Consider the following 25,753-nt stretch of genomic DNA (forward strand, 5'->3'; position numbering starts at 1 on the left):
ACATCATGCTCATTTGGAGTCCACTGCTTTAGGCATGGGTGAGGTTCAGTTCAGGGCTCCATCCATCCGTTCTCTTTAACAGGCAAGTTTCCCAACATAGGTAAGAGTGCAGACAAGTATGTGCTATGTCTGGAGTTTATAATCCAAGTCAAGGCAGCACCATTATCATTTCCATCTATCAGTCACATTATGAAAAAATGTTTTAATCTCAAACTACTGCAACATTACCACATTGATAAGACTGGGCATTACAATAGTCCAGCTCATTTGGCATTCTCAGCACGCAGATCTATTTATTCAGAGCAAGGAGATTAAAACCAATCTGATTTGTTAAAATGCCTTTTTTTTTTTTTCTCTTAATCACCGTTCAATGAAGAACTGATTTCTCTGGCAATACTATTAATGTGCCTACTGATTGAGTACAGCTGAATTTTATAAGGAAGTAGAGTATATTTAGTAGATCAACTTCTACCATTAGAAATAGAAAAAACTTTTGTGTTCACACATTCTTCCCTACAACTACAGAACGTTCTTACAGATACACAACACTAAGGTGCACCTCAGATTGAACACTGCTAGCACTGGATTGCAATACAAACTACTTGTGAATGAAAATAAAGCAGTTAAGAAAAAAATAATCAGAAAAATAATTAAAGTTCATTCAGTTTGGTATTGTAAACATTGATAGGGGAGACTCAGCTCTCAAGAATACGAGCCTTTTGGAAAGTTGAACATTACAAAACCTTTACCTTGGACACAATGCAGTTGACGGACCCTATGTTCGCTATAAAGATTAACATTAAAGACAGGTAAGTACTGTAAGGAATAGGATGCCAGACTTAAAATCCAAGCCATTGCTCTTGAGGAAAAAAAAAAAAAGACACACATGAAAGCCCTTCAACTTTTATAAAATCATTACTGAGACAGAAGAGCCCCGCTTTGCGATACTAATGCTCAACTGTATCTGGTCAAGCGACACAGTAAATTCATTTTAAAACTGTGAACTAGATTCTTCAAGATCACCACTAAGATTCAACCATGGTTCTGCAATGATTGACTAATACATTGGTTATGACCCATTATCTCCTCCATTTAATACAACCTTTAATCATAGGACTATCAAGGAGACGTATCTGAAAATAATCATTTAACAACAGGGCGCAAGGACCAAGCACAGCCATGGCCCATTTTTTAAAAACTTTTTTTATCCAGAGTCCTTGCCACAAAGAGCTTATGATCTAAAAAGGACAAAAAGAGAGGGAAAGGCTTATAATACACAAACAGCCTGACCAATACGATGGCAGCAACCATGCCAGTTAGAAGCTAACTAAAACGTAAGACAAAATCTAGCTGAGGCAGTGGCAAAGCTCAGTTCCTGTAGTATTATGAACTTCTCAAAGGTACTGATGCCAAGGGAAGAGCACACACTGAAAATGCTCAAAAAGCTTAGATTCTAATGAGTTTTTTGTTCTCTTTCAGACAATGCCTGGCCTTTTCCAACTGCCTTGTGTCCTATCTGGCTGTTCCTTGACGTCCTCTTTTCCACAGCTTCCATCATGCACCTCTGTGCCATCTCACTAGACCGCTACATTGCGATTAAAAAGCCAATCCAGGCCAGTCAGTACAATTCATGGGCTACAACAATCATCAAAATCATCGTGGTTTGGCTCATTTCAATAGGTATGTGAGACTCGGAGACTGAAAAAGGAATGCAGAAGCTTTTCATGTCCAAAACAATAGGTGAAAGCTGAGCAAAATGGAAAATTTGGCCAAGTACTATTGATTAGCAGGCCCTAACACCTGGGTTGGCCTAAGTCCACCTCTTGGATCATACATAGCTACATCATAAAAACCTGCCTGAACCACTGCTCTTATCAGGCTTACCAGAAAGGGCAAGGATTGAGTAGGGATAATCATCACTCTTCTTCATGGTCTTAAAAGTCCAAAAATCAGAACACAATAGCTGCATGCACAGCATGTCTCCTGGGAAAGCAAGATTTCATGTTCCTGTGGCCATATATTCTGTCGCAAACACAATTTTAAGCCTTGAGTAGATTCTGCTAAAATCTGTGCCTTACAATTGTCCCATGAAGCAAGTAAAAAAGTTTAATTACTTACATCAAAGATTGAAAGATAAATGAGTGGCTTGTAACATTCATGAAGACTGAGATGCATTGGCAATGTAGCATATAGAAAGGCTAACTTCTAAGCAAAAAAAAAAAACCCCAAAAATGCAAAACAAACACTGAACATCCATATAAAGGATGCCAATGTATAAACTTTTATGATATTAGCACCTCTGTGATGTGCATGTGGCACCTCACCTGTCTTTAATGCTTAAAAAAATAATCTGTTAAATGAGCTAAGGAGGTGAAAACATTTAATTCAAATAACTTAATGCGTGCTGCAGGCAGCCACAGGCATAGTGCTGTATGCTTTATGTGCAAGAGAAAGAACAAAATTATTCTGGATTATTAAGGCCAATGATGCATAGGAGAATGGGTTACATCCACCTTCTTGGCCAAGGCATACATGCCTAAATCCAAAAATTCCAACTTGAAAAAAAATTCTGGAAGAGCTGTGATGATAGGAGAAGAGATGCTATCTCTATTTTATCACAAAAAAAGGAAACTGTTAGCATGACAAGACACAAGTTGACCTTTTAATGCCCTATTTATTGTTATTAATCAGTGCTGTACTTTCTCATTTCTTTTTTATCCAACACAAATGTACTCTGCAGCTGAGCCAGGGTTCTCCAAATCAAAGGTTAATTTGGTCCAATCCTCATTTTAAATGTTTGCTGTATCTGAAGGTGTGCCTCTTATTAAGAAAGGGATCAAGTGGCTGAAGGGTAATCCATTTTGCTCTTGCTGCCTTCAACCAACTTCAGCAAGCAGAGTAGCAGAGGAATACAGTAAATCCCTAGATCTCATTAAGTGGTATCAGGAAACATAGCACAAATAACCTTCACCAGACAGCAAGGAACCTGTTGTTTTTGTTGTAATGTCAGACTGCTGGCAAATGAAGTGCTGACTGTAATTTAGTGGTTACAAAAAATTCGTTTAAAAGAAGTGAGTGCTAACATTTTTTTTAAACGAGTGGTGAATTACAGAGCTAGCTAGCCTCATTTAAACACTCTTAAATATGCAAGAGACTTTAAACAACAAATCCATCTCAAACACACACTGCATAATTCTATTTAACCATTTGTATATATGAAAGAGTCAAGCAGGGCGAAAAAAATCAGCTGTCTGTGTCCAGTCACTTGATGTGGTTAAGATAGGAGAGAGACAAGTTTTATGTATTTACAGAACTGCCCTTCAAAAAGTGCAAAGGTTACCCCGGGGGAGGGGGGGAAGCAGATGGCATAGGGAAACGCCATACTAATTCTAACAACTAGAGTCAAAGCAATTCATGTGTTTTACACTTGAGAAGTTGGCAACTTTATACTGCTTCCTCAATCACTAAGGGTTAGGCCCAATCTCCTTAGAAAGGGCACTCTGTTAAAGCTGAGCTTGCCAAGTCTCACAAAGTACTATTTGCCCAATTACCCACGTGATGCTCTCAACAATTTACGTTCTCTCCGACATCCTGTGCCTGCTCCAGAGCTCAGGAACTACCTTTCTTTACAGATCCTGAGGCTTCAGGGCCAAAAAAGACATTGCAAGTGATTACCATATGCTGAAGTACTTGGGTTTTCTCCTGTAGGCATTGCTATTCCGATCCCTATCAGAGGCATTGAAGATGGAAATGGCACCTCTACAAACATCACGTGTGTCCTGATGCCTGATCGTTTTCATGACTTCATTCTGTATGGATCAGTGGCTGCGTTCTTCATTCCCCTCGCTATCATGATAGTCACTTATTTTCTGACAATCCAAGTGCTACGCAAGAAGGCCTACTTGATCAACAAGCCACCTCAGCGTTTCACTTGGTCAACAGTGTCCACAGTATTTCAGCGTGACACAACATCTGCCTCCTCACCAGAAAAGGTGGCCATGCTAAATGGCTCCAGAAAGGACAAGACTTTGTCCAACTACATGCCTATCTGCAGAACATCTACAATTGGGAGGAAGTCCATGCAAACGATAACCAACGAACAAAGGGCATCAAAAGTTCTGGGGATTGTATTTTTTCTTTTCTTGTTGATGTGGTGCCCATTCTTCATAACAAACATAAGTTCAGTTCTGTGCAACTCCTGCAACAAGGAGGTTTTTCAAAAGCTTATGGAGATATTTGTTTGGATAGGATATGTATCCTCAGGAGTGAACCCTCTTGTCTATACACTCTTCAACAAAACATTTAGGGAGGCTTTCAGCAGGTATATCACTTGCAACTATCAGACCACAAAGCCTATCAAGGCCCTTCGGAAGCGCTCCAGCAGGATCTCTTTCAGAAGCTCCGTGGCAGAAAATTCCAAGCTCTTTGTCATGCATGGGATGAGAAATGGGATTAACCCCATTATGTACCAGAGCCCAATGAGGCTGAGGAGCTCACCCATCCAAGGGTCATCAGCCATTCTGCTGGATACATTGCTGCTCACAGAGAATGAGGTTGATAAAACAGAAGAACAAGTCAGCTATGTATAGTGGAATGGCAGCCATGTCCATATCATAGTATTACTGTATGTATTATTCTAGATAACTGTGCTATAAGAGGGTATAAATACTATTGTCTTCTGTTATTTATGCAAGCAATATCTTATAAATTTATATTAATTCCTCTCTTCCAAAGTCTCCTCTTTAACCCCAACCCCATGGTGGCAACCATAACTTCATTCCATGATAAATGACTAATGCAGAACTGTAGCCTACAGGAAGAGGGAAACAAATAAAAGCTAAATCAGTTTGAGTATCTGACTTCAGTTGTCATCATCTTCAGACTATTCAAAGTATATTTTTATAAGAAAAGCACCTCTGTACAAACACTACTTCAACATTCACTCTGGCAAGAAGACAGAACACTCTGTAGGTTTATGCTCTACGATGAAATTAGCAGGGCGATATACAAGCTTGCTGGTTTTAATTTAATTCCACCTTTGTGTAAACAAAGCAGCACACAAGCTCACTGCATTGCCTCCTATAGATACATTCCTCTGCTGAGACTGCGTATCCAAGTACGAGCTTTTCTTGTTCTCTGAGGGTATGTATATCACAAGCAGGATCACTCACTCCAGAGACCAAAAAGTGTACGTGCCCATTCCACAAGGGGTAAAACTGGTTCTTAGTAGGGTGAGAAAAAATTCCATGTGCTGAAATCATCCCTTTGTGGTTTTACTGTAGGGGTGGGCAGAATCTCTTACCGACCTGAATTTCATCTCCACTACTCTCACATAAGCCTGGTATTGTCAGATTTGTCACAGAGAACTGCCCTTTGTTCTTCTCATACTAAGAAAATGAGAGCATTTAACCAAAATAGGACAATACCACATCAATGATCGTGAGTAAAACAGGACAGGCAGTGCCTGGAACATCCCTTTAATTTATATGAGCAAACTTCCTTTTTTATAACCATTGGAACTTCAGTGAAAGCCTTCCCTCATCCAATATAGTTCACACAAAGTAGAGAAATCACAGATAGAATAGCTATTTCACTTGAAAGTAAGAGCAAATGTTTAAGAGACAGCAGAGACAACAGTACTATCTAGACCTGCACGCATCTGCAGTTTAGCTTAGCTCAAAACAATTTCGTTGGACTAATGGCATAAGATAACAGGTCCCAATCTGCACTCTCTCAAATATGCTCAAGCCTTCCATCAGAGCACAAAATTCATAGCAAGAATGGCTCCTCACAATCCATAAAAGCTACCAGAGTCTATCACCTGTGAAATCAGGATATTCTGACAGTTCCAGACCACCTCTCTTTGGGAAGGGAAATCAGATTTCCCCAAAGTACTGGAGTTCTTACAGTAGCAGCCAGCTCACCATTTTTTTCGATATTTCCATTTACAGTAAAATTTTCAGCTCGGGCTTTGTTTTCATTTTTAATGTTTTCAGAACTCTTCAGTTACGCACTAAAATTATGTACAGCAAAAGGCTTAGTTTTCTTCATCCGCAGAACAGAAAGTACTGAAGATAACATGTCTTTCCCACATTTATTTATATATATTTATTTTAAAACATATGCAAGTTCAAAACAGAACCTAATGTAACAACTGCCAGAGAGTTCCAGGAGAAAGTATTAAAAATACTTCTGTGGTACTTACAGTGATTTGTCTCCTTCCTCCCCTTTTTGGTGATAGTCACTAGCCACTTAAGTTAGAATAAGCTCTAACTACTCTTACTCCCCTTTTGTTAATAAAAATTTGTTTATGAGGATCCTGTAGTTAAAAGCCAGAATTGATGGATTGCTATAGCTGTGAAAGATGCCTACATCTAAAAATGTTTGAGAATCAAAAGCCTTTAATAAGACCTAGATTACTTTGAAGCTCAAGGGGGGAGGGAGCAGGAATAAACCAAACCCCAACAACCCCAAAACTTCCAGGTATGTAGCTGAAAATGTCACAGACTAGTGTCTCATTTAACCTAAAGCAGGCACTCTGGAACCAGGTAAAAGTGCCATCACATCCATCCACAGAGTGATCACAGCAAAAAAATTAACAGCATCATTTGCAGTGCAGAAACCAGCCTTCATGAGAACAAACACCAAGAGGCAAATGGGCACAGCACCGTTCCTGAGGGGTTATTTCCCAGCAGCCAGAGAGCAAGAAGCAGTCATCTTTGAAAACTCTCTTGCTACTCAAATAAATCCATGACTATTAAACAAAAACCGTTCATACAGCAGGCAGCAATCATCTACTTTCAGCAACAACTTAAATTTTCTCTTTCCAGCAGGAAATCACAGCTGGCTCACAGCACCTGGAAAGAGCAAGAGGTTACTTAGTTCTCTTCTGTCTGACCCTGTTCTTGTACAACTGTCAGTCTGCAATGAGCAATGACACGAGGAGTAATTTGCCCTAAGTGTCCCACAGAGAACAATTCCAAGGCCTCTTCGTAATCAGTGGTTAGACTCCACCAACAGGAAACAATCCTTGAAAAAATCTCACCCAGCAAAGATGGATTTTGTCAAGCCAGCATATAGATTTCTCAATTTTAGTAACCATAAATAGAAGCTCAACATGTTCCAGTTACTGAATTTAGTCAGCAACGCTAAACCTCAATCAAAAGGACTAGTGACTAATCAAAAATCCAGTCTTCCTACAGAGAAAGGAAATTTCTCCATAGACAGAAACACATCATCACATTCATCAAAACATGCACATTCCATTTAATATGCTAAGTGTAAAAAGAAATTGCTTGTCCACTGACAAAGCAAACAAGCTAAGAGTTCAGGTTACAGTCTCAGAAAGCATAAGGACAGAGGGAGAAGAAGGATGAAGAGAAGATGCAGAACTATGAAATAAAAAGACAACATAACGGACAGCAGAGATCTTGTTTTAGCAACTGTATCTACACGAACAGATTTGAATAAAGACATTACCTTCATTAGCAAGACATGATTGAAAATAAGAGAGCCACTGTAAGCTACTGTAAGACAGCACAAGTTTGTTGTATGGTAACTAAGGACAACACTGCTCGTGTGGTACTGACAAGCGAGACAGGAGGCTCAGGACTACATCCATGAGCATCATCTTTAAGTAACACAAATACATAAAATATATTTTTACATGCTGGCTGTGAAGTGAGAGTATTTTCATAGCTTCCACCTTCCTTCATAAAGATAGCACCCTAAATAATAATTGATAAATGGTTTGCAGTCACTTGCTAACAGAACACAATACCCTTTTACAGGAGAAGGTGGTCATGCACTTCCCATTTAACCAAAGAAAAAAAGACATTCCTTTCTCTGGAGTGAAATGCTCTCAATTCTTCAGAATCTGGCCCATGCCAAACCAACCACCTGGCCAGCTCTATGGCCTCTATATACTACATAAAATAATAACTTACACAGTTACCTAGTTCAACTTTCCTCATTATCACAGAAACTTCTATCTGGCATATTTCATTTCTGTTTAAACTACCAGAGAAGTGAGACAGACAAAAGTCAAAGCTGATCTGCAACATACAAGCACTATGGGAAGAAATACATTTTAGAAGAACAATGGACAAGTATGGGGTTTTTTGTTGTTTAATTATTTAAAATACATTAGGAGATATTTAGTCAGTGTTCTGGCTGCTCATCTAATTAAAAATTACAGTGCAGACATGGACATAAGGATTACCTATAAATATATCCACCTCAGCAGTCTTGCAGAGAGGAAAATAATGGAGTTTGAAGCCTAACAGAATGAGTGTCTTGAAATGCAAATAAAGGAAATACCTTAAAAAAACCCAAACAAAACCACAAAAAAACCCAGACAAAACCAAGCAAAACCATACAAACAAAATCCCAACCTTTAAGCCACCCTAAGAAATAGAGAAGCAAGAAATTCAGGAAATCTCAACTGTGGTGATAAAAAACACATTTTGTGAAGCCAGTCCCAAACCATCTGGGGTTCTGTAAGCTGCAAACCTTTAGTTCAGATTCTATCAGAAAACTTTTAGGCAGCCAGAAAAATTTATTCATCACTTATCTTGTATTCTCCGAGTGTAAAACTCTTCCTAACCACATCACACCTGGTCATACTAGTATCAATTTTTAAATGCATCAAAATACAGTTAAAAAATCCAGTGTTAAGCAGAAGTCAGGGCACTGAGAAGACAGACTGATGCTATAAAGCTGTTCACTAGCATACAAGAGGCACACTGATTTTTTTTTATGGTGCTTCATAGAAAATGTCATTTTCCTACACCGTTTTCTTACTGTGGAAAAATCCACAGCACTGCAAGGTGGTATGAGAAATCTTTTTCTAGGCTGTCATAAGTAACATCAGCTTTAAAAGGTAAAGAAGCACAGTAAACCTGGTAAAGGCGTACTGAACAACCTGGGACACTGGAGCCCCAAGAAGCAGGATGCTCGCCAGAGCTATTGCAAGCTGGAGCCAGGAGTCCCAGAGTTCTGGCCAGTTCTCAGGACTGACTTAGTATTACCATGAAGCATTAGATTTCTTTCATCAAATTGACGAAGATGCCTATGTACAACTGCTGAGAACCACTCCTTTGTTTCACTTCCCCTTTGGCTCTCTAGGTAACCATCAACATGGCAAATACAACAGTCAGGAGAGAAGTAACTTCCATTTTTTGTTTTGGCATTTGATACCATGGTGTTTACTGTCAGTGTCCATTCCCATGAGACACACTATTTTCTCCAGTTGCAAAGAAAGGCTTTTGCCCTGCAGAACAGGAGAAGAAGCTTTTTCATTTTAAAATGGGAAGCTAGTTACAAAAATAGGTAAGATGGCTTGCTGAAATGTCCATTTTTACTCTTATTTTTAACAATTCATGTCAAACCCTACTTGTCTAGCCACATCTAAGATTCCCTACATCCAGGTATTGAGGTGCTTTCCAACCTCTGAAAAACAATCATGCTCTTAAAAATTAGAAGCTTCTTGCTCTCTGAAGGATCCTTTTTACAAATACTCTAGGCAGGTGATAGCAACTCATCATCAAATTCATTAAACCCTACACAACAAATGAGCCTTTTATTCTGCAAGATGCACATCAATATTCCCTAATGAAATCCAACAGGAAGTTTTTGCCATAAAAATATAATCCATCAACTTAATTTAATGGCTCAAAGAATCTCAGCATTTTTGATGAATTAATTTGAAACTTCAGTTGCTGAACACTAGTTTTAAAGCAAATTCAAGGACTTGGTCAGACAACCAACTTAGTTATAAATCGCACTGCTTAAAATGTTTAGTTACGCAGTTTAAAAGCCTTAGTGTGTATAATCTGAGAAACTGAAAATATTTTTCTTGAATTAGAGGTGTGGAGGGGAACATACTAGACTGGTTTCCCTCCCTCTTCTCATGCACACTGTGATTTAGTGATCTGAAAATCTTTATATATAAGCTTATAGGCTTATTATAGGCACTATAGGCAGTATTTTTAGGCCCTGAGAAGCAAGTGACTTCCTGAAGGAATACGTTCGAGTTTTCAGCAGGGTAAAAGAAGAAACTATCTCAGATTTAAACCAATCATATTAATTTACTTATCTGTGTAGACATTACAGTTTACAGTAGGAAGTTAAAACACTTGCTGAGATTTTCAAAAGCTCTCAAGTGATATAAGGCTCTGAGCCCTATTTTCCAAAGTAAGTAAAGTCTCATGCATACAAATAGCCTAGAATAAAAATAAAACAATAGCAGGGAAAGAATTAATGCAAGATGTCATAGTGTATTGTTTGAAACAATGAATGTATTTGTGCAATCTGATTGTATAGCTACAATTTTCATTAGAAGTTAGATTAGTTTTGCCAGAGATGCCAAGGGACTTCTCCAATGCACTACAGTTTGGTCAGTGAAGACACACAGCTCTGTTTCCAGTTTCATACCTGCAGGTAAAGGCATCTGCAAATCCAAAAAGACTTCAGTGAAAGTCTAAGGCTTCTTCTAATTATAATAAGATTTCTGTTACTATTAACGTTTCACTGAAAGGGACCCTCATTCTCCTCTCCCAGGAAGACTGAGTAAGACAAAGATAAAATGGGTTGGAGGGTAAACAAAACCCTTTTAATCTTTCCTATGCAAGAATTAACAAGCAGGTATGTTTCACTAAATTCCTCTTCTTCACAATTAATACACTGAAAAAATAACTGGTACAGATCATGATAGAGTGACTGTTAGCCTCATACTCAATTACCCAGAAGATCTGCCATCTGCATACTGGATAAAGGTAGGTTGTAGGAGTTAAAGAAAAAAACCCGTCCAAGTCTTCCTGGAACAAAATCCTAGTATCTGATCTGTGTTTGCTTTAAAACAAATATATAGCATTAAAATATCAAAGGATATGTAAACACAAAGAATACAAAAGCAGGAAACATTACTATTTCACTTGCATCATCCTAAAATGAAGAACTGAACATGAGCCATGCAGAGTTCTCCGTGTTTGGGTAGCCCACACTTATCAGCCGGGACTATGTCTTCCTTTTGGGACTCTCTAGAGGCTGCATTGTTCCCTCTCCTGCCCTTAACCTTTTCCCAACAATATTGCACCAAGGCAGAAGCAGCATCCCACAACTTAAGTCCTACTTCTCCATGGCTCTTATTCCCCTGGACTTAACAACTGCTATGAGAGCATCAAACCTTTCTAGTTCATCCTTTCAGGCACTGCTACATCCCACATTGAAGCCTTTTCCCTAACCAGATTTGTTATAACATCTATCTCCTCATTTCATATATAAACTAAGGTGTTTAGATACACTGCAGCATTGCTCTAACATGTAACAATATAAAAATAAAGCTGACTACATAAAACAATCACATCTCACTCTGCAATATAAACAAAGATCAATTCATGATCTAAAGTGGTAAAAATTAAGATAAAAATAATTCTTTCCATTTTTAAAAAGTAAACCACTTCAAATTTATCATGTTTTCCATCTCATTGTAGTAATCTTAAAAAAAGAAAAAGGCTGACCAAAAATCACAAGCACCTTAAATGCTGTTTTCCAACAGCCATGATAAATATTTTACAAACCACTTTAGTAGAAAGAAGGACTAACATATAAACATCAACAATAAGGTAAGTTTGCTACCTATGATCACTGGCAGAAGTATCAGGACTGGGAGAACAGAGAGACGTTACAGTAGCCAAGTCAATACACCACTTCTCTTCTTGCTATTTCACAATACAGCTTCTTGTACAGCCCTGCATCCACACTAAAATCTCCAAACATCTGAAGCTTTATTCATGCCTCTGTACCATTTTACAGTAACGTTTTACTTCAAAGTGTCTCCTGTAAGAGGTTGGTCATTTTTAAAAAGAGAGAAGATGCAAAAAGTCTCAGGCTTTAATGCCATATTATTTTGACTGTCTTGCTAGTTGTGAAGAGGAAGAAAGGAGGAGACAGTTTTGAAATGATTCTCTTGCACCAGAGCATTTTCTGATAATATAGTGGCATGAAAATGATCAGTTACAAAATATATAACTAGTGCCTAATTTTTGTAAGGCACTAAGCTGAGAGGGAAAAAAGCCATACCAAGTCCTATAGCCAGCAAGCTGTGCTTTCAATCCCCAGTCTGCAGACCTGTGGACTGCTTCTAAACAGTCAGCAAAAACAGAGTTAACAGCAGCAACACTGCTGGTCAACAAGCTTCAATTCTACATACATGGCTCCCCGGAAAGCTTTAGGGAGTCCAAGAATAGAACAAGGAAGTTAGTTTTGTGCTATATGAACAGGACCGCATGATGTATTTTGCAGCTCAAGCAGTGTGATTGCTACTGCTTTGCTCCTAAGACATTCACACAGCCAGGCAAGCATGTATCCAACATCCAAGTATGTAACTGCTATAGCAGAATTAAGCCCTGCTCCCCTAATCCCTTCAAAACTCTTGCACCATAGCTGATGTTTTGCGCAATGCACAGAGTCCATGAAGCGTTCCTGACATGGCTTACCCTCAAAGTACCACAGGACTTGCTGAACAAATACAGCTAACAATCCTGCTGCAGAAGCAAGAATTTCACCAACTTTTCACATTTGCTCCAGGCAACAAAGGCGACTTTGGAAAAGAATGTAGGAAGAAAACTCCTGAACACTGCTGAAAGTGCATTTAACATATTTTTTAAGTTATCTGAGAAGATAAGAGGTATTGCAGTTACAAAAACCCCTAACTGATACTAATTTAAAGAGAGCCATAACTACAGACTGTTTTCACTTGATATGTTAAGGAATGTAGAAATTCTCTTAAGGAATTATATGCTAACGAAAGTACTGAATGGTGTAACTGGGTAATTTGATATCTTTCATAACACACTAGAAAATTTAATCTTGCGATTCTTAGGCAAAACTTAATAACCTAGACTAGAACATCCTATCTAAACCTTGATGCATGAATTTTGAACAATGAAGTAGCCACATTCTTTTGTAGAGTTTTCCAGTAATTAAAAAGTGAAAAAAAAAAATCTAAAAAACTTTCTCTGCTTAAAAAAAAAGTTAATCTTCAACTTAAAGCAAAACTTTGTTGCTTTAAAAATTAAATGTCATTTTTTATTACACTACGTTCTATCACATTTTACTCTGTTACTGTGCTGCTTTCATTAACTCTAGCCATAAAAGCTGTGCTCTTGAATGTACACAGGGTTGCATGTATGTGCTAGCAAGAAAGACTCAGAGGTAAACAAGGACAGAAAAGCCTTACAGAATGTTCTGCTATGCAAAGTGTCGTGGTTTAACCCCAGCCATCCACTGAGCACTACGCAGCCGCTCGCTCACCCCCCCCCCGGGGGGGTGGGGGGAAGAATCAGAAGGGGAAAAGTGAGAAAACTCATGGGGGGGGGTAAAGATAGGTTAAGCAAAAGCCACGCACACAAGCAAAGCAAAACAAGGAATTCATTCACTCCTTCCCATCGGCAGGCAGGTGTTCAGCCATCTCCAGGAAAGCAGGGCTCCATCACGCGTAACAGCTACTTGGGAAGACAAATGCCATCACTCCGAACGTCCCCCCGCTCCTTCTTCTTCACCCAGCCTTATATGCTGAGCATAACATCATATGGTATGGGATAGCCCATTGGCCAGCTGGGCCAGCCGACCCGGCCACACTCCCTCCCAGCCCCCCGCGCACCTGGCAGGGCACGGGAAGATGAAAAGTCCTTGACTACATAAACATTACTTAGCAACAACTAAAACATCAGTGTATTATCAACACTATTCTCATACTACATCCAAAACACAGCACTATACCAGTTAATTGGAAGAAAATCAACTCCATCCCAGCCGAAACCAGGACACAAAGGTATTACCTAAAAATAGCTGGCTTTGTAACATTTAGGACACTTTTAGTTCAAATCCAAGAGGAAGAACATTTATTCACAGATAGCTGTAACAAAAGGAGAAAACAAATCAGGTATTTGTGACACAAAGTAAATTTGTGGGCTCTAGCTCTGTCAGGAGCTCTGTCATGTTCACCAATGGTGCTTTTAAGGAAATTACCACCCTCTAACCATGTAACCTCCACCCTTATATGGATTTTATTATTCCTATAAGAGGAACAGACAGAAGCACAAGTCTGTGCATACTCCTGCTGCTGTAGTGTACAACCCAGCAGATGAACTTATACCTCCAGCATGTTCAACCCTACAGTAATGGCATGAATCCCCCAAGACTGCATTAGACAAATTTATTCTCATTTTTCAATTCTGACTTCACAGTTCCCTTTCTGGAAGCATGTATAAAGAATTCAACGAGACCTCTTCTCACAGAAGCTTCAGTCATGTTCCTTCACCTAAGATGAGCTCACGGGAGCTTCAGTCATGTTCCTTCACCTAAGACAAGATTAATTTCTGGGGCTTAGCCCACTGTGTTACAAAGCTACTCACCTCCCATCAGAAAACACTTCATTAAAAGCTCTGTATACCTAGTAGCTGACAGACCACTGACTCTTGCCAGTATTCAATACTGTATTAGTAGCCTTTAAGACAAGTAAATCCAGTTAGACTTCAACAAACAACAGTCCTAAGAAAGAGATGTCATTTTAGTCATGAAATCTGACAAACTCACAGGCCACTTGCTCTTTATGTCTCTGCATGCCTGCAGTGTTGAGATGGGCCAGAGCACACAATTAGTGCTAACTAGCAGTTTCAGCAAACAGGAAAGGTAAATGTAAAACCAGCCTCTAGATCCCTACACCAATGGACAATATTTCTTTCCAGGAATTGAAAAATGAATTTTGGTTTATAATTAGAGAGAGTAATGCAGGGGGTAATCTGTGGGGCCCTCTACACAGAAAATCCCTTCCATCGCTGCATGTGAATGCAGGGGTCTTGGCTAGACCAACCAAGGGCTCCCTCCAGAACTGTGTCTTAAAGCAAAACAACTAATCATGTATTTTGTGAAAGTTATCAAGTGAAAAGTGTTATTAGCAACTACAACAGCCTAACACAAGCCTTTTGCCTCCAGAAGCCAGTGATAATCAGCTAAAAAGTTTTAGTCCTTTGCTACCAAGTAAGGTGGACACTGGAATTTACAAGGAAATGTTTCTCCCTATTGTGCAAGCAGGTTTTGGACTGTACCGCTCCAGAAAGGGAAGGGAAGAGTCAGGGTAAGATCTGAACCACTGCAGAGCAGGTAAAAAAGTCAAAGATGATGTCATTCATTTCCTCATTGCTGGATATAGAGAGAACAGGCCCAGAACTATCTTGCTCCAACAAGATGCCAGCACATGGTAAATGGTTTAGCTCAGAGTCTCAAAAGCTTCTCATTTTGGTAGGAGCTATCAATGTCCAATTATGTTTTGCATTTGTTGAAAAGAAAAATTACATTGAAATCAGAGATCAAAAGTGCTTTGTCACAACCTGTTTGGGAAAAAAAAAAAGCCTGAAACTATGGAAGGCCTGCATGGAATTTTTCTTCTGTACACAGACACAGAAGCCAGTTAAACAGACCCTTTGGCTTCAGGAGAGACACAGATCACTGTGCAGCAAGGAAGGATCTGTGCTCATTGAAAGCAACAGAGCAGAAGCTCTTGGGAGACGCCTGCTGCCCACAGAGGGAATTCGTTCTGTTTGTAAACTACATTTAATTACAGCCAGAATATGCTTCAGATAAAATGGAATGGAGCAGAGTAATTTCTACGTGAGGAACAACTTGGTTAATGACGAATTGACTGGTCATATCAGTAACTCAGGTTTTTAATACCAGCTTTAAGCACCTCTTACCCTGCTTTTTAGGATGAACTTACAGACTGCCACTAACCCAAAGACGATGCGAACAAAGATTTTTAAATTACAGTCGTGGACCCAAGTATGCACTACCTCCTCTCAGACACACTCAAAGGCTGCAGCTTGGCTCAGTGCTCAGATTACACAGATTACTGTATTAACAGATGAAGGTGTAGTCCTTGGGGAGCCTTCTAATTCCCCAATCTAATAAAAAAAGAAAACAACCCCAACACCTCTTACCTAGGGAACTATAGAGCACTATAGAGCACTACAAAATACCAGTTCAGCGACAGATTTCACTTTAGAGAACCAAAGCAAACATCATGACTATTTTGTGATGGGCTTACATTACCGCAATGTAAGCCCAGTAACCTGTCAGGGTCTAACAGTGGATACTTAAGAAACAACAAAGACTATTTCGACATCCTTCTTCAGGTTATTTTTACCAAAGTCACAACCTCCAGGAATGTTTTAGATAGCAATCAGGCAGACATATTTGTCTGAGTACTGCTGCCTTTAAGAGGCCTGGCACAAGCACCGTATATTTAATTTTTAATTAACTCTCAATCCTGCAAGTATTAATTTTTCATTCTGTTTGTCAACTTCATCAAACTCTATTCAGACAATTAAGCCGTAAGTCCAGAAACCTACAGAAAGGCTCATTAAGCATCTGCTGAACATTAAGGAAGGCTTCAAATTCTGAACAAAGTTTTATTCTCCCTCAATTTTTTGACTTTTCAACCTCCATTCAGTTAGCAATTGAGTCATTTTGTGAAAGCAATAACGTACACATTTCCTGAAAATGTAACAGACATCACATTGAAGGCTGTAGAAGCGACCAGGAAGATATCGTACCTGAACAGAATGAAACCAAGTGATTCAACAGCTGCCCGCCTCACGTCATCATTCACATCACTCACCTACAAAACAGAAACCAGGACATTCAGAATATAATTAAAACACTTGAGGACTCTGCAACATTTCAGGCGAGGTGTCAGGCACACAAGTTAATCAAGAATACAGGATTATAGAGAAAGAAAGTTAACAATCATGTTCAGCCTTAGCTGAAACAGCCTCACCCTTGTTCATATACTGTGACTGCAAGCCTATCAAAGAGCAGGCAGACCTCATCTTTTACAGCTTAAGTTGTTTTTTTTTCCCCAGCCCATCATTACACAGACTATTCACTGCAAACGCATTACCAACTACTTCAGGATCATGTTTTATTTTTTAATAGGTTCCTTTTTTGTGATACCAGGTTGAATATTCTCTTGCTGAAAGTCTACTTATCCTAATGTCAGAAGATCCTGTTATTTCTACTCATAGTATTAAGGAAAGCTTTCATCACTTCACAATCTCCAATTTGGACAAGAACATTAACACTGCAGACACAAAGCCTGTCAAAGTGATGTGCTTACTTTCTCACCACAAATTTCTTGCTATATGCTCCTAAGCCCACAGTACTTACAGCCACATGCAGTAGGCGTCTGATAGCCTTGTTGTTCCCTGAGCCACAGTATGCCATAGCAACAGTGTACATGCCAGAACGACGGAGAATTGGATCCTGGAAGAGAAAGCATCAATATTTAATATCCATCCAAACAGGGACTCAGTAATTCTGACTTTAAATCTGTTCCAGTCTTGGCCTGGAATCTGCACACAGGTAGCCTCACTGCTTAATTGTTTATTAGGGATGAGTAACAGGACAATCACCAAAGCCGGGTTGTCATTACCAATTTCAAGGGGACAGAAAGTTGCTATGCCACAGGCTGCCAAAGAGAGTATCAGGCAGATGTGTGATTCTGCTTCTTATTCACTATCTGCTATTGACCACTACTAGATCCTTGAGAATGACCCACCTACAGCGAGCCTCGTCTGTTTTTAACCATTACACCCTGTTCTGCTCCTTGTTGCTGCTCACAGGACTATGGAGACTGAGTATGAGGCTAGAGAAATACACAACTAAGCACTGTTGTCTTGTATTTTTGACAGAGTGAAGCAACCTGTGAAACTGCCCCATTATGTAAGAACTTCCCTGGTTCGAAACAGCCAACCCACCATAGCTGGAGATTTCACAAAAGGACAGGAAGGTCACCCATGTAACAAAAGGCCCGGGATTAAGTCACAGCTAAACTTACCTTATCTCTGCAGAGACTCTCAATGAGAGCATCTGCCTCCTCCATCCTCCCGTACATGACCAGAGCAATTCCAACCGCAAGGCCTCGCAAAATCTTTTCATGCTGGGTTTCCTGTGCGTAGCCAACCATGTCCTCAATAGCCTGAGCATTTTTAGATCCCAACATAACCAATCCCAATGCCAGGCCAGCTGCCTCACCTGCACAGCACAGAAAAGCAAAAAATCAAGCAAACTCTATTCCCAAAAGCAGTAAATATTATATTCAGAGAATCACACAAGATGTAGGCCAACAGATCACTTCTGGACATCACCATGCCCAACAACCCCATTATCCATGGCCAAATGTGCTTGTAATGATAACCTACCAACCACAACTTAGTGCTCTTCCCTACCAAGTTCAATTTTCTGTTCTTTGGGCCAAGAGCTGCTGAGATATTTTCCTGTGAACCCCTGCCAATGCAGCAGTAGCCCCCACAAGTTTCTCCAAGCCTATCTCTCAGCCAAAAAGGGCACATGGCTTTGGAGATCAACCACACTGAATAAAAAGCGTATGACAAAGGAAAGAATAGAGCAAAATAAGGGACTGTTTAAAGACCTAGCATGTCTTATCAATATTTGGCATAGTGCCACAGACTAGTCCTGACAGGACCTCCGAGCATTACTGCCACATAGCTAAAGAACCATGCTGACCAGGAAAAGGTCAGTAAATAAAACGCAGCTAAGGCAACCTAGAAGCGATCTATACTGCTAACAGAAAACCTGGGGGCGGGGGGGGGAGGTGGAATATCAAACCCCAAAACACCCAGATGCCTGATAAGGCCTCAGATTGTTATTTGCTTTGAAAGCAGAACATTTACCTGTCACTGCATCATCCTGGTACAGATTTGTTTTCAGCAAATCGTACACATCTTGACGTGCTGTCCCCATGGCAGCCAGACCCAAACCCAGGCTGCCACCATGTCGGACAATCTAGAGAAGCATATGCAAGTTCAGTCATCATAAAACAGGGAACAATATGGCTTCAGCTGAAGTAGACAACTTTCCATCAGTATAAAGCTGCAAACTTTTAGCCCCAAACCACCCAAAATGATCTCTTGACCTGTTAGAAATACCACTTTCACCGTCTCAGGCAGTAACTCTGATGAAAGAGCCAGAAAATAGAATAGAAACAGCAGTTCAAAAGCCCATAAACAATGAGTATCAGAAGCTTTACACAAAACACAATAACCTTTAAGGTCTTTTTCCCTACTGAGTGATTTACGTAAAACCATAAATCTGTGTCATGTATAAAAATTGCTGCCTAGTAATAGCTTTTGAATAGAAAGGTAAATCAGTACCCACTTAAACACTCTACATCCTCTTTTGTTCTAACAACGGATAGCGGAAAGGCAGTACATTTGCAGTAAGATGAGTGGGATCCCTTCACAGAATTTTTAAAGCAGTAGTCTGAAATTCCCGAAAGAGAAGAAGGGAACATGGTGGGAAAATACTAATCTATTCCTAACTTAAAAAGAGACTTTTCATGTAAGTCTACAAACAGTAAGTGGTAAAGTAAAACACTTCTTTTTGTATAAGATCCATTAAACCTACAGGGCAGCAGAAGCATTCTGTGGCTTATTCCTTTGACAGCTAAGCCATAAGCAATAACAACGCCTGAATACTGCAGGTCCACTAGCAAAACAAAGTAGCTATACAAGTAGTAAGAAAGATGAAGCTAGATTCACTGCCAAATATGTAAGAATTTCCTAAAAATATTACCTAAACCTTGAGCAACAGACTGTTAAAACCAAACTTTATATTTAAGGTGTAAGTATCACACTACTGCCATGGTCTTGGTTACCTCTAACCCCCACTTCTAAACCAGCCAGCACCCTTCTGGATATTCCCAACAAAACAAAGGTTCATTACTGAACCCAGTACATACATCATTACTGGCATTCTTCAGCTGGTTCAGCAAATAGTCAATGATGTCCCCACCATGGTTAGCATGAATGAGACCCAAGGCATAGAGACCTCCACCTTCCTGGTAGGCTGACCCTGGGGAGGTGTCCTTGGGTAGGTATGTTGCCATTAGCTGTAATGCTTCTTTCTCATGACCCTGTATGTCCAGTGTCCAGCAGGAAGGGAAGACAATGGGAAGTGAAAGGTGAAAAAACAGTGGATGCAAACACCTCATGATAATATTTAAACAAGTCAGGAGAAAACATGTTATAGCCATTACTTTCTCCACAAAAATCAGCCTTTCAGTGCTATACAATCAGCAAAGAATCCTTCTGTACTGGGGTTTTATTAACCACAATACACGCGTATTCGTCAATCACCTGGTCACTGATCTAAATCAGGAAAAATTTGGCCTGAAGCTACACCAATTTATTCACTAGAGCACTTTAATGAGGGCTGAGGCACACAAAACAATTACAAAGACTTTTTGCTATCTCAAAACAGCTTTAAATATACCCTCCCTGTGAATGAATTTGAAGAAAATGACCGCTCCTTAGGTCACCATTCAAACTTACTGAAACTTACTATAGTAAGGCCTTTGGTACTGTCCCAAAACCACTTGAGAAATATACACCTGTAATTTGAATAGCTAGACTTTGTTCAACTCACAAAGGAAGGGAAGAGCTAGGAAGAAGACTGTCTCCTTGAGCCACGTTACCCTACCACCTTTTTGATGCTCAGCAAAACATGCCATAAACTACATTGGATATTAGACGAGATGGACTTGATAAAGCACAGCTTTTCTTTAGTGCAAAGACACAAACTATGTTACAGCTGTGCTTTGCAATAGACTAGGTAAACTGGAGTGCAGTCATTCAGAATCTCAATTTCAATGTTTTAAGTGTTAACAAGTCAAGCATTTATATTGAACAGAGGGAAATGAATGCAACGTTACCTTGTGTATAACACCCAAGCTGGCAGTAGCAGTAAACTTAGCCCAGTTAGTGGCCCTGGCCAGCCACTCCAAATTGTCTCTGGAAGACAAAAAGAGAAAGGTTATACAAAGTTTTTCATACAGCCCGTTCCGCATCCTGCAAGCAGGGTTTCACAGTGCTAAAGACTGCTTTCAAACCAGAAAGCAGCCCCAGAAGGCAAGAAGGCTAACCCCATTTCCACTTTATGCCTCTCTCCCCTTCATCAGCCCTGATTTTTGGATGGTTGTAGTCAAGCTTCTAGATACTGGTGATCTCAGTGAAAGATGGAGAACAACTGCTCAATATGCAGCCCATCAACTCTCTGGGAGAAACTCCAGCAGAGTTTCTGGAGCTTTCCTCAAGTCCCTGGTAAGGTTAGCTCTGATATTTTCCTTCCAAGAGTCATTCAGCACTGTCAGTCTCTACCAAAAAAGATACATCATCTCAGAAATTCTCTAACTAGTAAACAAAGAGAACAGAAATTCCAGATCTCTACCCTCCAAATTGCTCATACGGTTAGCGGTCAAATAAAGCCAATTTGTGAGGATAGAGAAAAGGAAACAATTCCAGTTTCTTCCCTCTGCCTCCACATTAGTTTTCAGACCTTTTGTTTATTCTTCTCTAAGCCCATCAGAGTTCTGCAGCCACCCTTTTGGAAGTATCAAGCTAAGCAGGGCAACAGTGTTGTTCAAACAGCTCTAAAAGACAGTGGAGCTTCCTTGTCATAGATTTACCTGAGGAACTGGTCACTGGTTGTACCACAATGCATAAAGGAGTTTGCTATAACCGTTGCTGTATGACACACGGAATTCCGCACTGCATCCTGAAAGAACAAAAACACTCTCACCAGTCAGCAAAAGATATGCCCTGGGTCGCTAAACATGCTTGCCAGTACACTAGAAAAATGGATTGTAATTATGCTCAATTTAACTGGCAATTTCCCTTTAATCAAAGTTAATAGATCGTTAATACATTCTAACATATCCTCAACCCATCTTTCCAGCGCAAACCAATCCTTTCCGTGAGTTTCTGTCAGAGATGTGATTACATCAGTTGCAGCTTAACTGAAGAACCCCCCCTTTTGGTTCCCAGAACTGAGCACTGCAGAGCGTGTGCTGCTGCTATTTTCAAGCCATCCCTGGAACACCATGCAGGATCACTCCCAGGCACTTAACCAGCAGATGGAAAAGATTTTCCAATACATTTGAAGTGCCTCCTGAAATAGATGAGCCCACTGACAAGCATCCCCTACCATTTTTGCTGATGATGTGCATCTTGTATCACGTATAAAAAACTTCTCCTATGGTTTCTAGTTATCATTTAGCTTAAGCGAGTCTAATTTACCTGTAAGTTTTCATTTGCCCGCCCTTGAGTAACACCTTCCAAAACAAAACCGGTTACGCAATTCACTAGCACTGCCTACATTACAATATCTGATCTGTTTTGTCTTCAATGTGGAAATATTAGTCTCTGAGCATGTATCAGGATTTCTTTAGCCAAGCTGAAGGTGTGGTCTCACGTAATACCTCAACCAAGACACGAACATACTGTAACCTACAGTCCTGGCTCCCCAACCAGCAGCATTTGCAATGGATCAGCCATGGAGCTGGAGGGCGAGTTCGTCCATCTTACTGACCAGATGGAAAACAAACCCACGAAAAAAAGGGGCGAGAAAAGGATTAGTTTCTATAACCAATCGGCAGGGGGGGGAAAAAAAAAAAGCTAATAGCAGCCTGTCATTAGGTCATACTAGCTGGAAGTTGAAACAATCTGATTATATGGCCTTCTTTGGGTGTAATCAGCTCTTCTTCAGCCTCACAGGTTCAAGTTTTAAATGTTAATTTATTATGACTAAAACACAGATTTATATCCTCAAAACCCAAGGAGGCCATGCTAAAACATAAGATGATGTTGTAAAATAACAGCAACGTGGTCAAAACAATCACAGATGAATCAGATGAATCCAAGACAACCATATCTAACAAAGCCTCTTACCTTTGTGTTTTTGAGGATCATGAGGTCTGTATTGTTGTTTCGTATTAAAAACTGCAAATGTAACTCAATGGCCATTTCCCCACTTAAAATTTTAATCATTTTTGAGATCTGGTCCTTAGGCTCTGGGTTCTTCACATACAAGTAAAAAGAGGAAAAAACATGAGAACCCAACTACGGCTCTGTTAAAATACAGTTCATGAGAAGCCACTCTGGTACATTCCCATCACCATATTCCAAAATCTATCAGGTTTTAGGACTAAAAGGACATTGTTTCTGCCCTTGCTGCACAAGCCCAAACCTCCCAGATATTCAAGCCCCTTTGTGAACAACAGTCCAGGTGGGAGAAGAGACTCTTTGAAAAGAAATGTATTCTTTCTCTGAAAGCAAAAGGATATGAGTGACACCTGATATTCTGCAAGCCGCTGTTTGGCCTTACAGATACAATGAGTCTCCTGCAAGAGGCAACCACTTTTATAAATGTGAACCTGTATTTCCACAGAAGGTTTAACGGAGAGCACCACAAAGCCACAACACTTTGCATGACCCTGCTGAGCTGCAGCATCATTCTTATGAGCTACAAGCTTTATTAGGAACAAAGGCTAGCAGAACTAGGAATCTCTAATACATTAATCTTCCAGAGCTATTTGAGAAAGCCTCCTTCTTCCTCACGATGGAACAGTTTCCACAGATTAAGTTCCAGCTGAAGTCCCTTCTGAGCAGGGTGAAAAGTACATCGCAGCTCTTTGTGCTGACATTGTTAGCTGGTCAGAGACCAGCCAAGCATGAGTAGTTCAGCCCTTAAACTAATCCCCTACAATTATTTCTTTGTAATCAGCGTTCTGAATTGTGGAAGATTAAACTCAAAAACCTTTCTGGCCACACAGATCATTTTTATGTACTTGTCCCTTGGCACAGTCAGCCATGCCAACGCAGCAGAAACTGATTCAAGACACCTTTCCTGCACAAAAGCACTGTTTACAGGTTCCTTGATGGGGCAAGAAACTCGACCTCTTTTGTTTTCCTTGTGGAATATAATTTTAAGAAAACACCTCTGTTTGCCCTTGATGAATTTTTAAGTGATCTGCAAGAATCTCTCAGATTCCCAAGTCTAGTTTGCAAACGTGCACCATGGGGAAAAAGGAAAAAAAAAAACTTGTCCTGGGTTTTACTTTCCTCTCTAGTAGCATTTTGTTTCCTCAGCATTAGAAGTGTCACAATTGCATTAGCTATTCTACATGCTGAACTCACTTTCTCCAATATTTGGGAAAAGGAACTAAACAAAAAGATTCAAACCAGCTGGCCCAGCAACACAGCCACCATGCTAGCCAGAGGCAACACCTTCCTCCTTCATGAAAAAGAAACTACATTACGTCAGCATCCCCTCGTGCCATTCCTGCAGAACAGCATCAGTTCTATCCAGCCAGAACTACAGCTGGATTTCAGAAGAAGAAGAAAAAAATGCATCAAGCTAATTCATCAATTAAGGTTCTCAGCAGCAGTTGAATTTCAGGCCCTTTATTCTGGAAAGAGTTAATTATTCCAATATCAACAAAAAGCAAACATGTGAGCCAGATCCTTCTGTCCTCTTTTTTGAGGCTCAGTAATTCCCACTGAAATCTACTTACTTCCCACTCTCCCCCAACTTTCAGTATCTGAACTGAACAAGTATCTGTCAGATATTTGGTCCTCAGAGATCATCTGTCACCTTGTCTCCAAGCAAGACAGAAGTGGAATTCCATTCTTCATTAGCCAAACCAATTTAGCAACCCCAGAGATGCAAAGAGAACACATAAGAAAAACTAAGCAAGGCATATTTTGGAAATGGCACTTACAATTTCTGCAGACTTCCCCGCACAAGTGCTTCCTGGTTTCTCTTCTGCTTCCATTGCATCACTGAAATAAAATAAAAATGAAAAATGCAACCCAGTTCATGACTTGTAACTAGTCAAGCACTATAATTATGGCTGAATGCTGTTCTGAAAAAGTAGCCTGGGATTTGGAGATGACGTCTGGAAACAGGACTTTGACAGGACAAGGGCTGACTATCTGGAGGTCACTGCTGAGAAGCAAACTCCTCCCCAATTCAATTTTCCGGGAACTTGAAGACAAAGGCCTGTAAAACCCCACCCTCTTATTCCATCTATAGAGACAACAAAAATAGAGATGCTTGTACGGAATGAACAGGCAGAGACAGGTAAGAAAACAAGGTCAACAAACAAGGCAGCAAGGATAATTACATCCTCACCCAGAAGCCTTGAGCTCATCACAATTAGGATGGATACTAGAGTGTTGAAATGGAAATGAAACATATTAAGCTGTTGTTAGCACCTTGTCCTAATGCTTCACAGGCTGACTTATAAATTATTCTGTGCCTTTCCTTTTATTTCACTGGAAAAGAAGAGAGGAGAATGCTTGCTATGCCTGTATCACTGATTCAAAAGAATTTAGACCCAGTTTCTCACAGCTGCATAAGCCCTTATATTTAACCAGCCTTGACCTAGGCAGTGTTCTCCACCACACACTATCAAAGACAGTGCAGGGATCAGGTTGTGTACAGACATGACAGCTCTGGTGATTAAAGAGCAGATGGAGCACCAACTTCTTCCATGCTGCCCCCAAGCTGGGCAGCAGCCTTAACATAGCTTGGCCAATCCTCTAAAAACAGAGGTTTAAAACAAAACTATCTATGTCAATTACCTGTAAGCCATCAAAAGAAGAAATAAAGAAGATGGTATGGTTAGTGCCGACTTTGGTTTTCTTAACAGCAGCTTCTTGCAGCTAAGATCCAGTTTTAAACGTCAGGACTTTAACAAAACTCAGACTAGACTTGAACTAGCTCTTTTTAACTGCAAGTACAAAAGGGTCTCTAACACTACAGTATCATCTGAGCTCACTCTTCCCACAAGCAGGTAGCAGATCACAAGCTATGATGTGAAACCAAACTTGCA

General features: G+C 40.0%; 2 protein-coding genes across 2 annotated transcripts in view; one reads left to right on the forward strand and one right to left on the reverse strand.

Moving 5' to 3' along the window:
• The window catches only part of HTR2B (5-hydroxytryptamine (serotonin) receptor 2B, G protein-coupled), a 10,566-nt gene extending 5,728 nt beyond the window's left edge, over window positions 1–4,838 (forward strand). The window contains exons 2-3 of the mRNA XM_009578689.1: window positions 1,480–1,680; window positions 3,709–4,838. Coding sequence (XP_009576984.1) covers window positions 1,480–1,680; window positions 3,709–4,589 — 1,082 coding nt within the window. The 3' untranslated portion in view covers window positions 4,590–4,838. The remainder of the gene's footprint in view (window positions 1–1,479; window positions 1,681–3,708) is intronic.
• The window catches only part of PSMD1 (proteasome (prosome, macropain) 26S subunit, non-ATPase, 1), a gene marked incomplete at both ends in the record, with an annotated part of 50,318 nt that overhangs the window by 19,119 nt on the left and 5,446 nt on the right, over window positions 1–25,753 (reverse strand). The window contains 9 exons of the mRNA XM_009578690.1: window positions 16,614–16,678; window positions 17,227–17,322; window positions 17,897–18,093; window positions 18,753–18,864; window positions 19,820–19,993; window positions 20,792–20,870; window positions 21,545–21,633; window positions 22,806–22,934; window positions 24,638–24,698. Of these exons, the coding sequence (XP_009576985.1) occupies window positions 16,614–16,678; window positions 17,227–17,322; window positions 17,897–18,093; window positions 18,753–18,864; window positions 19,820–19,993; window positions 20,792–20,870; window positions 21,545–21,633; window positions 22,806–22,934; window positions 24,638–24,698 (1,002 nt within the window). The remainder of the gene's footprint in view (window positions 1–16,613; window positions 16,679–17,226; window positions 17,323–17,896; window positions 18,094–18,752; window positions 18,865–19,819; window positions 19,994–20,791; window positions 20,871–21,544; window positions 21,634–22,805; window positions 22,935–24,637; window positions 24,699–25,753) is intronic.

This window comes from Fulmarus glacialis, unplaced genomic scaffold (assembly GCF_000690835.1).
Source record: "Fulmarus glacialis isolate BGI_N327 unplaced genomic scaffold, ASM69083v1 scaffold4775, whole genome shotgun sequence".
Taxonomy (NCBI): domain Eukaryota; kingdom Metazoa; phylum Chordata; class Aves; order Procellariiformes; family Procellariidae; genus Fulmarus; species Fulmarus glacialis.